Source organism: Triticum urartu, chromosome 7A, assembly GCF_056163025.1.
Source record: "Triticum urartu cultivar PI428250 chromosome 7A, HENAU_Tu73, whole genome shotgun sequence".
Taxonomy (NCBI): Eukaryota; Viridiplantae; Streptophyta; class Magnoliopsida; order Poales; family Poaceae; genus Triticum; species Triticum urartu.
The window spans coordinates 7895643-7911272 of record NC_141879.1 but is presented as its reverse complement, the minus strand read 5'-3'; the positions used below and the strand labels follow the sequence as shown (position 1 = coordinate 7911272).

Genomic DNA, 15630 nt, shown 5'->3' with positions numbered 1-15630 from the left:
GTCAAGGATATGTGTCCGCATAACCTTATCAACTAGGGACCATTAAAACAATCATCATACAATACATAGTTCCACAAACAAGTCACATACTTATTGATACATATCATTGATGATGTTCAAGGACAATACAAAGGACTCATGAATACATATGGAAACATCACCATCACATGATTGCCTCTAGGGCATATCTCCAACAACCTAAGCAGCTCCTGCATCTACCAACACAAATGCGAAGATTGCATCAGTGGTACATGAAAGATTGCAAGGAATGGAGCGACAGTATCTACGTGGGAATTAAAGATGAGCACTACTTCAATGGAGTCGAGGCGTTGTACATTGAATTTGAAGAGTTATTTCAGTTATACAATCAAGACGCTCTTAACAAAACTATCACCAGTTGCTATTGTCTGTAAGTATTATTTCTGTAATTAAGTCTCTAGGTCAGCTCGTTCATTGCATGTATAATTATCCTCAGTATATTATGCAGATTGAAGATCCTCGAATGCAAAAGAGGACAAATCTATGACATTTGGTTCACTAACCCAAATACCGTAAATGAATATATGGTACAACACAACGCCGAGGATACGGCAAAAACTTGCTAAATGCGTTAATTCGACAACAAAACAGAAGGGAAATACTATTTCCTTACAACTTCAAGTGAGTGTTACTGTCTTGTGCACATTCTCTTTCGCTTACTCGAGGTTAAGTGTAATTGATGAGTTATGTGTGCGCAGGTTCCACTTTTATTCTGCTAGTCATTCTGCTTGACGCAGGAGTAGTAATTGTCTTGGACTCGAGACGTAAAGAGCCTAACAAGTGGGTGGACATGAGTCAAATGCTCCAGAAGTAAGTTCAATCATTTCGCATTATATCAGCAACTTTCGTTCATTTTCTGATATCAAGTAATCATTTTCTTTGCCGGGCATGGTTTGGGAAAAGTTTACCAAGGAGGCTAGGGATGAATGGAAAAAGGAGCTGCGATTTCAACACCCCAAATAAGTAGTACTAGCTAGTTCCACGCATTTCTCATTGATTCTAGTTTTAATACTATTATCATGCTTGATTATCATTTTGATTGAACTCTATTCTCGTAAAGTGCTTGTGGCAGGCACCCGAGAATAATTTATGTGGATACTACATTTGCGAGTTCATTCGCCACACGACCAATAAGCAGGGCAGATCTTCACAACAACTTGAAGTATGTAAACAATATTCACAATTTTGTTTTATTACCATCAATTTATTTATATATATATATATATATATATATATAACCCCCTTCTTTAAATTAGATTTGGCGGAAGCGGGACGAACTCCTACCAAATGATCGCATACGAGCAATTCAAGAGGAATTGGCTGGATTCTTTCTTGAGCATGTCATACCTACATACGGAGAATACCATCATGATTTGCAATGTGATTTTGGTAATTAGATATTAGGGATCTTAAGAGATGTTATGTTGTATATGTGCATGAACGTGCACTATATGTAGTAGCGTTGAATAGATATGCGAAAACTTGTTGTTCGACCAAGCATGGAGAAAGAAAGGTCACTTCTCTCTATATATTCATGACGATGTTGTGTAATGGTTCCTTCATTGCTATATGTAGTAGCTATCGTCGAGTTGAATGAAAAACATAAAATAAAAACGAAAACCCTAAATTTAAAAGAATTGAATGATAAACACAAAAGGAAAAGGGGAAAAACACAATGTGAAACCTTTAAACCCTCCAAACCCCTCCTTTTAAAAGAAACCCAACACCTGGCAGCTGCTGACGCGTCGCTGCTTTTTAGTCCCGGTCGGTGTGGTCCTCCTGCCTGGCGCCCCATAGCGGCCACATGGAGCTCTTTTAGTCCCGGTTGCGAACCGGGACTAAAAGTGAGGGCATTTAGTCCCGATTGCTTAGTCCCGGTTGTAGAACCGGGACTGATGCCCTGTTTTCTACTAGTGAAGGTGGCGATAGTTATAGAAACGAGGGGCCCAAATCATGGGGACCGGGCAGAGGAATTAACTACATCCGCTAAAATATGAATAAAAGAGGAGGTGGCTGAAATATGCTTTAAGTTTCATGCTATGCAGGTTCAATAGTGCTCACAGTTAATTAAAAGGGCCAAAATTGAATCCAGTGCCTGGAAGGAGGTATGCAGGAGATCTCCTAGTCAGCGCATAAGGTGGTGCGAGCTCATCAAACACTCAATCCTCTCGCGTGCGCTCTGGGAGAGCCCATTGCAGGGTGGGGTGCCCCTGTTTTTTCCTTTAATTTTTCATTTTCTTTTGTGTTTTTCTTCTTATTTTTAAAAATGTTTGGGGTTTCAAAAAATGTTATTGGATTATAAAAATTCCACGAATTAAGAAGAAGCATCCCATATTTAAAAAAATTTGGAATAATAATAAGTTCCCAAATTTTAAATACATTCTTGAATTTTAAAAAGTTGCCAGATTTCAAAAAATGTTCGCAATTTGAAACACACAAGATTTACAAAATATTCCTAAATTTCGAAAAAGCTGTTAAATTCAAAATATGTACAAGAAAAAAACATTTCCTAATTTCAGTAAAAGCACGAATTTCATAAATATCCCCAGATTTCAAAAAACTGTCATGAATTTTGGAAATTTCTTGAATATAAAAATATATTATGAATTTATAAAATATTTCTATTTTTTAAAAAAAATCTAAAACCTTAGGAAAAAAATCACATATTTTAGTTTTTTCTACATTACAAAAATCCAAAAAAATTAAGGAAACTTATAAATAAATAAAATTGAAAAACTATAAGTAAGAAGAAAAGGCCGATTCCAGGAAGGTTCTATAACCTCCTCAAAACTGGCGATGAGGAACTAGGAATCAGCCGGCCAATATAGCAGACACTGTCGCCAGGGGATACACATTTGGTTTGTATTTTTCGCCCTACGCGGGGATACCATATCAGCGTGTATGCAGGCTATGAAACACTTCGCTAATAACTTAAAAAAAAAACACTTCGCTAATGATATGTGTTTGATGATACACATTCGAATGGATGGCACATTGCGAATCAACCTGTGGTTGAGATGGTTAGGTGGACAGTGATATCCTCAACCCACCAGGGTTCAAATCCTGGTGCTCGCATTATTTCTGGATTTATTTCAGGATTTCCGGTGGTGCGCTTTCAATGGGATGAGACGTTGCCGTCGATGACGAGGTGCCTACGGCTCAGTCTTTCGGAAGTGCTTGTGTCTCTCCTGATGCTAAAAAGAAATAATGGATGACACATTTTTCCTTGGAAAATGATTGTTCGCTTTTTCGCGCGCGTACGAAAGGAGTAGTGGCTCCACGCAAACCCACTCCGGTACCTTATCTTCTCTCATTCATGTTTTTTTTCTCGTCCGCTCGTTCTTCTTTCGTCTTCCTTCTTCGCTACTTTCTCAACCGCGCGTATGGGGATCGTTGACCCAGCCGGGCTTCTTGCTGATCTCGTCTGCTCGTGGTGGCGTCAACCGTCTCCCTTGCAGGGCACGTCACCCCCATCTCTTTCCTCTCCGCGAGCTTGGAGCTTCCACCGTCAGCTCTTCGTCGTCGTTTCATGGCGCAGCCCCATGCCCCTCGCAGCCGGTCGGGATGCTGTGAGCCGTCAAGCGACATAAGGGTGTGCACTCTAGAAGTGCTGCGCTCGAGGTTCGAGAAGCTGCAGCCGTGGTTTTTTTTTGCTGGAAAGGCTTATTAAGAAAAGCTCGAAATTTTGGAAAAAATGCTTGGGAAATACAAAATGTTCATGATTTTTTTAAAAAGTTCATGCATTAAAAAACTGTTAATGAAATTGAACAAAATATCGGCAATTTAAAAAATGTTCATGAATGAAAAAATATCCTAAAATTAAAAAAACTTTTAATGACTAAAAATATAGTTTATTCATTCGTAAGATGTTTCGTTGATTTAATAAATGATCATGTATTTCAAATAATGTTTGTTAAATCGAAAAATGTTCCACCAATTTTCAAAACAATGTTCGTCCATTCTAGAAATGTTTGCTGATTCAAAGAATTTTTTTTTAAAAAAAGTTGATGGATTCAAGAAATGCTCATGATTTTAGAAAATGTTTGAAAATTTGTAAAAGTGTTGATGAATAATATGTTGATGATTTCACAAAATTGAGAGTGATAGTGTATCTGGGTGATGCAGAGGAATCTGATAATGTCACTGGAGATTATGATTTTATTTTTGTTGTCTCTCCTGTTGTTGAAACGCATAGACCCTTTTGCTAGTAGAAAAAAAAAGGGGAGGAGTAGTTGTTGGCGAGCACGAGGGGAGGGGAGCAAACGTCCAAATGCAGCTGCGGAGATGCGGCGGGCGTCGTGCGTCCCATGTGAATGCTGTCTCAACTCTCAACCTGTGTGTGTTCAATCAAACACAGCCGGAAAAAGGACCAGATTGACGGAGCAAAGTTGCCGGCAGCTGTGAATCAGTGTGCGATCCATCGCTTTCTTCCCCACACCCCAAACCCCCAACCCCGACCCCAGATCAGATCCCTCCCCTCCTCCCCCTGCCCAGCTGACACTCATCCGGATAGCGACACTCCCTCCCACCGCCACCGTCGCCGTCCGCCGGCCGCCATGGGCTCCTCCCACCGCCACCTGATGCGCCTGCTCGACGACCCCTTCTTCCCCTTCCCCCCACCACCGCCCACCTCCTCCCTCTCCTCCTCCTGCCCCTTCCTCCCTCCCCCACCCCCATCCCCCTTCGCCTTCCCCCACCACCCCGACCTCCTCGACCTCTACCTCCCCGCCGACCCCTTCTTCGCCCCACCACCCCTGCCCTCCCCGCACGCCTTCCTCCTGCACGACCTCACCGACCGCGTCGCCGCCCTCGAGCTAACCCTCGCGGCCCGCGCGGCCGCCCCGCAGCCCGCGCGCCGTAAGTACACCTACGCGGCGGCCTCCCCGGGGGGCCGCAAGGTGAAGTGGACGGCGGAGGAGAAGCCGCGCGGCGGGGGCCGGGCGCTCAAGTGGGAGGCGGAGCTCGCCTCCCCCAACGACGACGGATTCGACCGCAAGTGGAAGTGGGAGGCCAAGTCCAAGCCCGGCTCCGGCAAGGCCAAGACCAAGTGGGGCACCGAGATCAAGGGCAAGGGCTCGCTCGAGCCATGGTCGCACGCATACACCTGGGAGGAGGACTTCACCGCCTCCGACGACGACGAGGACGAGGGCGAGTACGGGCAGATTGAGGAGCGCAAGCCGGAGAAGAAGAAGAAGGAGGACAAGCCCAAGAAGATCAAGGAGGATGACAAGAAGAAGAAGAAGCCGGCGAGGACGTGCGTCCAGATCGAGGAGATCCCCGAGGACAACACCGCCGGCTGCGACGCCATCCGCAAGGTACTGGCCACGATTGGTTACCACGGGGAAAGAAAAGATGAGATTTTTGTGGAGTTCTGTGGCCCGATCTGAACGAAATGTGGGATTTCCAGTAGACTTAAGATAGATCCATGGTTACCTCTCGCTGGATTTGAGAGAAAGATTGGAATTTTAGAGGATGCTAGTGTTCACAGTCTAGATCTGTGCTAGTACTGGCTATATGTAGACTCTGCTCTGCTCTGAAATCTGAATGATATCAGCTTGAGAATCCTGCCTCCTAGCAATGCACTGACCGCCTGACATTTGTTTCCCTTCTGTACTGATGATGCAGGCCTTTGCCATGGGGAACGGCAAGGGGAAGGCCAAGGAGCTGTCGCCGCAGGACGCCGCGCTGCTCATCCAGATGAACTACAGGGCGCACCTCGCCCACCGCTCCCAGGTGCTCCGCTGCCTGCGCGACCTCGCCGTCGCCAAGGCCAAGCTCAAGGAGCTCAGGTCCCTCTTCTACAACCTCTCCTACAGGCGCCGCCTCTCGCATGACCACGAGGAGCGCCAGAGGTTCTCCGAGAAGATCATTGTCCTGCTCCTCACTGTCGATGCGCTCGAGGTGAGCTCCGTAATGACCTATTCACGGTTGTCGCTTGCTGATTGCCATTGCTGTGTTGTGGATTTGCAATTCAGTTACTGCATATACTGGTTAACACTATTACTAGTTAGACAAAAAAGTAAATCAAAGCACACAAGGATGATTACCATGCTATTTAGCTGAGCATCTGTCCGTCATATGCTCTTTGAGATGATCTCCATCATCATTTGTTCGTCATTGCCATGGTTGTGCTGTGAATTTGAAATTCAGTTACAGTCTTGTTGGCTTGTTTATCAGGGTTCTGTACCTAAGCCTGATTCTCTAGCAGTGATTTAGCATCTGAAGCTATTTGTTAGCGATGCATTATTATTGAGAAAAAATAAAAATAAATCAAAGCACACAAGAAAGATTAACATGCTACAGTACTGAGCATCTGTTCTTGTATCATTGTTCATGTGTGTATGCTCCCTTGAGTGCCTGAAGAGTCATTACTCATTAGATGTCAGATAAATGCTAGAATCGCTGTAGAGCACACTCCCGTAGACGAATTGATCTGACTTGTGATGTTTGATCTCACTTCTCAGTAGTTTCCTAGGTGGTTCGTTCAGTCTATGTGTGATGTATTCTTACATTTGACACTGTTGCATGCCTCCCAGTAGGACTTAGAGAGGTTTATGATTACATGAATCTTTAGCTGATCAGTGCCTGGATGCGAACTTGTGCACTTGTTATTTTTTCTGTCGAAAGATTTCCCTGGTAATGGTATATCAAGTGCAGGGGCAATCATTTTTTGAAAATCTTTGGGCTTCTAAGCTTCTGTTCCATCTTATGATTGCTGAACTAATAATACATCAAACACATTGAACATTTCCAAGCCGATGTTGTTTATTGAATATAGTGAAGGAGAATGCAGTCTTAAATATTAAAGTTAAGTGTTCCCTTTCAGATATGGAATAATTTTCTGTCATCCTGCCTTTGCTCCTGTAGAGATTGTGAACTGAAATGATGCTCACTTTGTATCTCTCACGTACATGACTATTCACCAGCCATTGTCTTCAACTCTTCATAGCCCTCATTGTTTTCCAAACTGACTTGAAATAACCAGCAAAGTTAGTGCTGCTTGGCATAATTGTCCTTTATGGTTGCTTGCTATCCTCGTGTTACCTTTTAGTAACCTTATTACTTGGCCATTAATCTTGCTCTCTCTCTCCACCCAGGGACCTGACTTCATGGTGAGGACGGCAAAGAAATCTATGCTGGAGGAACTCGAGAGCATGCTGGAGATCGTGGACCCGCAGCCTCCAGGGAAGCAGAGGTCGTTCAGCCGCCGCAAGTTTGATCTTCCGGAGGGCGGAGCGATCCCGAATGAGAAAACTGCGGGTGTGAACAACGCGGTCAGGGTCATTAACACTGGCAAAGGGCAAGCAGTAGGCACTAGCGCCTAGTTTAGTGGCCGGTACCATTGTCGATTGATGGAGCTTGTAGCGCCGCTTTGTCTGTTAGATAGTCCGGTTCATCTTAGATTTCCAGTGTCTTTGAGATTTGAGAAAGATTGAACTTGTTGTGTACCATCATTCGGGATGTCGTAGCGTGTATGATCCATATCGTTTGTTTGGACTTGTTGTAATGTATGCTGTTGTTGAACTACCAGTAGAAGAGTTTGGTGCTTTAATTATCAGCTTCTCTTCTGGCTGTCGCCCGCATGTTTTGAGCTCCATGGAAGTTCAGTCCTGGTTTTTTTAGGGGTGAAAACACATTTTTTTTGAGGGGTTGAAAACACATTATTTTAACTTGTATACGGATATCCCGAGCGGCCTCCTGCGCGACAAAGTGCCAAAGGCCCACTTGCCAAAGACCCTCATGTTTTGATTTTTCTTATGTTGCATAGGGAAACACATTATTTCTAACTTGTAAGTATTTTCTCCACATTTCTTCTCCTCGCTTGTAACTCGTTTGTTGTATTGGTTCGATCGTTCGCTTCTCACTTGCTGTCTGCAGTCTGGTTATCTTCTATTTTTTCTTTCATTTTTTTATCTTTTTGGTTTTCTTGGGTTTTCTTTGTTTCTTACTATTGTTTACCTGTTTCCTTTTTCTTTTTGCACTGGTTTTCTCCATTTTTCTTGCTTTATTTTTGGTTTCCTTTTGTTCATTCCTCGGTTTCTTTTTTGCACATTTTTTCTCGGGTTTTCTTGTTTGCTTCTTCTCTTCGGTTTTTGGTTTCTTTCTTTAGTTTTCTTTGTTAGTTTCAACGGTTTTCTTCGTTTTTCTTTGTCTCTTTCTCGGTTTTCACTCTTCTACATTTGTTTTCTTTGTTTTTTTTACTTTTTATAGGGTTTCTTCGTTTTTCTATGTATCTTGGTCGATTCTCATCAGTTTTCTTTTTGTAAAACACATGCCAACTTTTCTTAATACACATTCTATATTTTCCATATACATTAGAAACATATTTTATATACATGTTTAACATTTTTGAAAAGCCAATTCCTTATTTATATTTTTTCCTATGCACATTGTACATTTTTTGTATATATATGTAATACATTTTATATACAGATTTTATATTTAAAAATAGAAGATTAACATTTTTTCAATACATAGTCAAAAATTCAATACACGGAGAGTATTTTTTAGTGACAAAAATAATTTTCACACACAATGAATATTTGTTTGCTTGCCAGGAACATTTTTATACACATTTAACATTTTATAAATACATGATACTCAATTTTTTCGTACACATTGATTGTTTTGTACATATTTGTCATATACATGAAAACAATATTTATATACACATTTAGTCTTTTTCAAATGCTTGATTAACATTTTTCAAGTGATTAATTAACATGTTTGTAAATACATGATTAACTGTTTCCATACACATTGTATATTTTTTGCATTCATTTTACATATACATGAGAATTTTTTTCCATTCACATTTTTTTTACAAATGGTTGGTTAGCATGTTTCCAAATGTTTTTGGTACTATATATATTTAAAATATTTTGAATTTTAAAAAAATAAAAATAAAGCAAGTAATAATAATAATAATAATAATAAGCAGGAACATAATAGAGAGAAAAAACGAGGCAGTGGCCTGTGGCCACCCTCACTAGGCCGGGCCCTTTAAGGAGCCTATTGCCGTGAGCGCAACTTAAGTGTCACTATAAGCGAGACATGGCGCACCCTACGTGAAGGGGCTAGCCAACTTTAGCCACGAGCTCTTTGTTTATATTTTCCTCTTCATTGTTTTCTTCGGTTTTTTCACTGAAAAAAAAACTATTGTTCTCTAGAAAATAATTTTTTATAACTAGTAAAAATACAAAATTTTATTTCAAAAAAGTTTTTGGTATATGTTTTATAAAAGTACTGTGTATATTTAAAAACTTCACCATTTATTCAGAAAATGTTTGGTGTGAATTAAAAAATGTTTATTATATATGAAACAAATGTTTAATTGAAATAAATAAATATTCATCATGTATATAAAATGTTCAGTGTGTGTTTAAAAAAATGTTCACTGAATACTAAATAAGTTATTCTATTTGAAAAAAATCACCATATGCTAAAACATGTTTAGTGTGCATTTGAAAATTTTCGCCGTATAGTGCAAACCTACCAAATTAGAAAAATGTGCAAAAATTGAAAACCGGAAATAACCGTCAACCCAAGATCTGCAAAAGTAAAAAAAATGGAAAAAAAAATAAATAAAGTAAAAAACCCGTAACAGAAGCAGCTAGTTAAGCGGGCCGGTCCATCTAGCGGTTTCTTCAGCGAAGCATCCTCGTATAATGTACACGGGCGTCATATAGTATTGGCCGTTTAATAGGTAGTGGGGTTGATCGAACGCCGCTTTGGATCCCTACTAACTTATTTTCTTGTAGAATTATTGGATTATTGCATAACAAGGAGAGAGAGGAATGTATGAATAATGTTTGGATAAATTATCCACATGTTAATTAATCCTAACATTATATTTATGGTTACTTTAGATTTGTGGTTACTTATGAATAACACATAATAACTTACATTTCTTTGCCTCAATATATTTCTGAATTCACTATCATTCAATTGTAAAAATGGTAGGCCCGACAACCCACGCCACCATCGACTAATAAACAAGCAAAACCAAAACAATTGATCCAGTCATTGAATTAATCTACCCAACGTTGATCAAACACCCCATTAGTCTTATCAGGGGAGGATCTAACTAACTTAGGGGCTGTTTGGTTCATGCCCATGTGCACCCTGCCAAATCATAGGTGTCGTGGGCGTGCCAGAAACTTGGCGAGCGTTTCAGCCACCCTCGCCCAGCCAACGAATAGGCGTAAAACTACAGGGAAAAAGTGGAGGTGTGCTGGCGTGCCAATTTTTTGGATCTCATCCAAACAGCACGCAAAGCCTCGGTCAATGCCCATGTTTTGGCAGGGCTGGCGACGGCGCCGAACCAAACAGCCCCTTAAAGTCTGCTCCAATCAAAGTAGGGCTAAACCAACAGTTCATCACATTTATGTAGTTCCGTGATAAAATCTACTACCTCCGTTTCAGTTTATAAGTCCTACGCGTATACCTAGGTTGTCAATTTTATCACCTTAGTATAAACTATATAACACAAAAATTATACGGTTTGAAAATAGAGCATCTGAAGTTTATATTGGTATATTTTTTGTAATATATGACTTGTATTAAGTTGATCAAATTAACGACCTAGGGGCACGCGCACGCCCAGTAAACTGAGAGAGGTAGTAGTTTATGTAGGAGACATAAATAGGAACGAACCTCCACATGTGCTTGTCAGCTTTGCCATCTCTTAGATTTATTGGATTATTGCATCTCATACGTAGGAGACATAAATAGGAACGAACCTCCACATGTGCTTGTCAGCTTTGCCATCTCTTAGATTTATTGGATTATTGCATCTTAACAAGCAGACTGCATATCAAGAAATAAAACATAAATCAAACTTTATGGCTGCTTTCTAACCCTGTGTTACCTTTCAGTAACCTTAGTTGTCAAAACTAATGTTGCTTGGCACAATTTTCCTTTATGGGCTGCTTTCTAACCCTGTGTTACCTTTAGTAACCTTAGCTCTTGGCCATTAGTCTTATTCTCTCTGCACCCAGGAACCCGACTTCATGGTGAGGACGGCAAAAAAATATATGCTGGAGGAACTGGAGAGCATGCTGGAGATCGTTGACCCGCCGCCACCGGGGAAGCAGAGGTCGTTCAGCCGCCGCAAGTTTGATCTTCCGGAGGGCGGAGCGATCCCGAATGAGAAAACTGCGGGTGTGAACAACGCGGTCAGGGTCATTAACACTGGCAAAGGGCAAGCAGTAGGCACTAGCGCCTAGTTTAGTGGCCGGTACCATTGTCGATTGATGGAGCTTGTAGCGCCGCTTTGTCTGTTAGATAGTCCGGTTCATCTTAGGTTTCCAGTGTCTTTGAGATTTGAGAAAGATTGAACTTGTTGTGTACCATCATTCGGGATGTCGTAGCGTGTATGATCCATATCGTTTGTTTGGACTTGTTGTAATGTATGCTGTTGTTGAACTACCAGTAGAAGAGTTTGGTGCTTTAATTATCAGCTTCTCTTCTGGCTGTCGCCCGCATGTTTTGAGCTCCATGGAAGTTCAGTCCTGGTTTTTTTAGGGGTGAAAACACATTTTTTTTGAGGGGTTGAAAACACATTATTTTAACTTGTATACGGATATCCCGAGCGGCCTCCTGCGCGACAAAGTGCCAAAGGCCCACTTGCCAAAGACCCTCATGTTTTGATTTTTCTTATGTTGCATAGGGAAACACATTATTTCTAACTTGTAAGTATTTTCTCCACATTTCTTCTCCTCGCTTGTAACTCGTTTGTTGTATTGGTTCGATCGTTCGCTTCTCACTTGCTGTCTGCAGTCTGGTTATCTTCTATTTTTTCTTTCATTTTTTTATCTTTTTGGTTTTCTTGGGTTTTCTTTGTTTCTTACTATTGTTTACCTGTTTCCTTTTTCTTTTTGCACTGGTTTTCTCCATTTTTCTTGCTTTATTTTTGGTTTCCTTTTGTTCATTCCTCGGTTTCTTTTTTGCACATTTTTTCTCGGGTTTTCTTGTTTGCTTCTTCTCTTCGGTTTTTGGTTTCTTTCTTTAGTTTTCTTTGTTAGTTTCAACGGTTTTCTTCGTTTTTCTTTGTCTCTTTCTCGGTTTTCACTCTTCTACATTTGTTTTCTTTGTTTTTTTTACTTTTTATAGGGTTTCTTCGTTTTTCTATGTATCTTGGTCGATTCTCATCAGTTTTCTTTTTGTAAAACACATGCCAACTTTTCTTAATACACATTCTATATTTTCCATATACATTAGAAACATATTTTATATACATGTTTAACATTTTTGAAAAGCCAATTCCTTATTTATATTTTTTCCTATGCACATTGTACATTTTTTGTATATATATGTAATACATTTTATATACAGATTTTATATTTAAAAATAGAAGATTAACATTTTTTCAATACATAGTCAAAAATTCAATACACGGAGAGTATTTTTTAGTGACAAAAATAATTTTCACACACAATGAATATTTGTTTGCTTGCCAGGAACATTTTTATACACATTTAACATTTTATAAATACATGATACTCAATTTTTTCGTACACATTGATTGTTTTGTACATATTTGTCATATACATGAAAACAATATTTATATACACATTTAATCTTTTTCAAATGCTTGATTAACATTTTTCAAGTGATTAATTAACATGTTTGTAAATACATGATTAACTGTTTCCATACACATTGTATATTTTTTGCATTCATTTTACATATACATGAGAATTTTTTTCCATTCACATTTTTTTTACAAATGGTTGGTTAGCATGTTTCCAAATGTTTTTGGTACTATATATATTTAAAATATTTTGAATTTTAAAAAAACAAAAATAAAGCAAGTAATAATAATAATAATAATAAGCAGGAACATAATAGAGAGAAAAAACGAGGCAGTGGCCTGTGGCCACCCTCACTAGGCCGGGCCCTTTAAGGAGCCTATTGCCGTGAGCGCAACTTAAGTGTCACTATAAGCGAGACATGGCGCACCCTACGTGAAGGGGCTAGCCAACTTTAGCCACGAGCTCTTTGTTTATATTTTCCTCTTCATTGTTTTCTTCGGTTTTTTCACTGAAAAAAAAACTATTGTTCTCTAGAAAATAATTTTTTATAACTAGTAAAAATACAAAATTTTATTTCAAAAAAGTTTTTGGTATATGTTTTATAAAAGTACTGTGTATATTTAAAAACTTCACCATTTATTCAGAAAATGTTTGGTGTGAATTAAAAAATGTTTATTATATATGAAACAAATGTTTAATTGAAATAAATAAATATTCATCATGTATATAAAATGTTCAGTGTGTGTTTAAAAAAATGTTCACTGAATACTAAATAAGTTATTCTATTTGAAAAAAATCACCATATGCTAAAACATGTTTAGTGTGCATTTGAAAATTTTCGCCGTATAGTGCAAACCTACAAAATTAGAAAAATGTGCAAAAATTGAAAACCGGAAATAACCGTCAACCCAAGATCTGCAAAAGTAAAAAAAATGGAAAACAAAAAATAAATAAAGTAAAAAACCCGTAACAGAAGCAGCTAGTTAAGCGGGCCGGTCCATCTAGCGGTTTCTTCGCGAAGCATCCTCGTATAATGTACACGGGCGTCATATAGTATTGGCCGTTTAATAGGTAGTGGGGTTGATCGAACGCCGCTTTGGATCCCTACTAACTTATTTTCTTGTAGAATTATTGGATTATTGCATAACAAGGAGAGAGAGGAATGTATGAATAATGTTTGGATAAATTATCCACATGTTAATTAATCCTAACATTATATTTATGGTTACTTTAGATTTGTGGTTACTTATGAATAACACATAATAACTTACATTTCTTTGCCTCAATATATTTCTGAATTCACTATCATTCAATTGTAAAAATGGTAGGCCCGACAACCCACGCCACCATCGACTAATAAACAAGCAAAACCAAAACAATTGATCCAGTCATTGAATTAATCTACCCAACGTTGATCAAACACCCCATTAGTCTTATCAGGGGAGGATCTAACTAACTTAGGGGCTGTTTGGTTCATGCCCATGTGCACCCTGCCAAATCATAGGTGTCGTGGGCGTGCCAGAAACTTGGCGAGCGTTTCAGCCACCCTCGCCCAGCCAACGAATAGGCGTAAAACTACAGGGAAAAAGTGGAGGTGTGCTGGCGTGCCAATTTTTTGGATCTCATCCAAACAGCACGCAAAGCCTCGGTCAATGCCCATGTTTTGGCAGGGCTGGCGACGGCGCCGAACCAAACAGCCCCTTAAAGTCTGCTCCAATCAAAGTAGGGCTAAACCAACAGTTCATCACATTTATGTAGTTCCGTGATAAAATCTACTACCTCCGTTTCAGTTTATAAGTCCTACGCGTATACTTAGGTTGTCAATTTTATCACCTTAGTATAAACTATATAACACAAAAATTATACGGTTTGAAAATAGAGCATCTGAAGTTTATATTGGTATATTTTTTGTAATATATGACTTGTATTAAGTTGATCAAATTAACGACCTAGGGGCACGCGCACGCCCAGTAAACTGAGAGAGGTAGTAGTTTATGTAGGAGACATAAATAGGAACGAACCTCCACATGTGCTTGTCAGCTTTGCCATCTCTTAGATTTATTGGATTATTGCATCTCATACGTAGGAGACATAAATAGGAACGAACCTCCACATGTGCTTGTCAGCTTTGCCATCTCTTAGATTTATTGGATTATTGCATCTTAACAAGCAGACTGCATATCAAGAAATAAAACATAAATCAAACTTTATGGCTGCTTTCTAACCCTGTGTTACCTTTCAGTAACCTTAGTTGTCAAAACTAATGTTGCTTGGCACAATTTTCCTTTATGGGCTGCTTTCTAACCCTGTGTTACCTTTAGTAATCTTAGCTCTTGGCCATTAGTCTTATTCTCTCTGCACCCAGGAACCCGACTTCATGGTGAGGACGGCAAAAAAATATATGCTGGAGGAACTGGAGAGCATGCTGGAGATCGTTGACCCGCCGCCACCGGGGAAGCAGAGGTCGCAACTTTTTTTCTAAACGGAGGTAAAAGATTTGCCTCATCGATTAATTTGCAAGTTTGATCCCCCGAAGGACGGAGCGATCCAGAATGAGAAAGCTGCAGGTGTGAACAATGTCAGAGTCATCAACGGCAAGGGCAACCAGTAGAGACCATGCACCTAGTTTAGTGTCCGGTACCATGGCCGATCGACGGATCGATGGACCTTCTAGTGTCGCTTTGTCTCTGAGCAGTCCGGTTCATCTTAGATTTCCAGTACCTTTGAGATTTGGGAAGGATTGAACTTGTTGTGCACCGTTATTCGGGATGTCATAGCATGTATAATTCGTATCTTTTGCTTTGGACTTGTTGTAATGTATGATGTTGTTGAACTAGTTGTTCCATGAAAGTTCAGTCCAGTGATGGGTGTGCCTAGCTAGCTCTCTCTCTCTCTCTCTCTCACACACACACACACACACACACACTCGCTGTCGACAGAGATAGAAGAAGGAGCACACTAGACACAAGATTTTCCGACGACGAACGCCTCGCCGCACAAACGGGCGCCTCACCGCATGAACGACATTTTTTTTGTTCGAGCTCAAACTCGGTTT

The 15630-nt window shown here is 39.9% G+C and overlaps 1 protein-coding gene across 1 annotated transcript; it reads left to right on the top strand.

The window, feature by feature from the left end:
- The first annotated feature begins 4337 nt into the window (after positions 1 to 4337).
- On the top strand, positions 4338 to 7594 carry LOC125554712 (uncharacterized). The gene is made up of 3 exons (XM_087534611.1): positions 4338 to 5354; positions 5665 to 5940; positions 7137 to 7594. The coding sequence occupies exons 1-3, from the start codon at positions 4353 to 4355 to the stop codon at positions 7362 to 7364; spliced, it is 1506 nt and encodes a 501-aa protein (XP_087390737.1). The 5' UTR covers positions 4338 to 4352; the 3' UTR covers positions 7365 to 7594.
- Positions 7595 to 15630: the final 8036 nt, after the last annotated feature.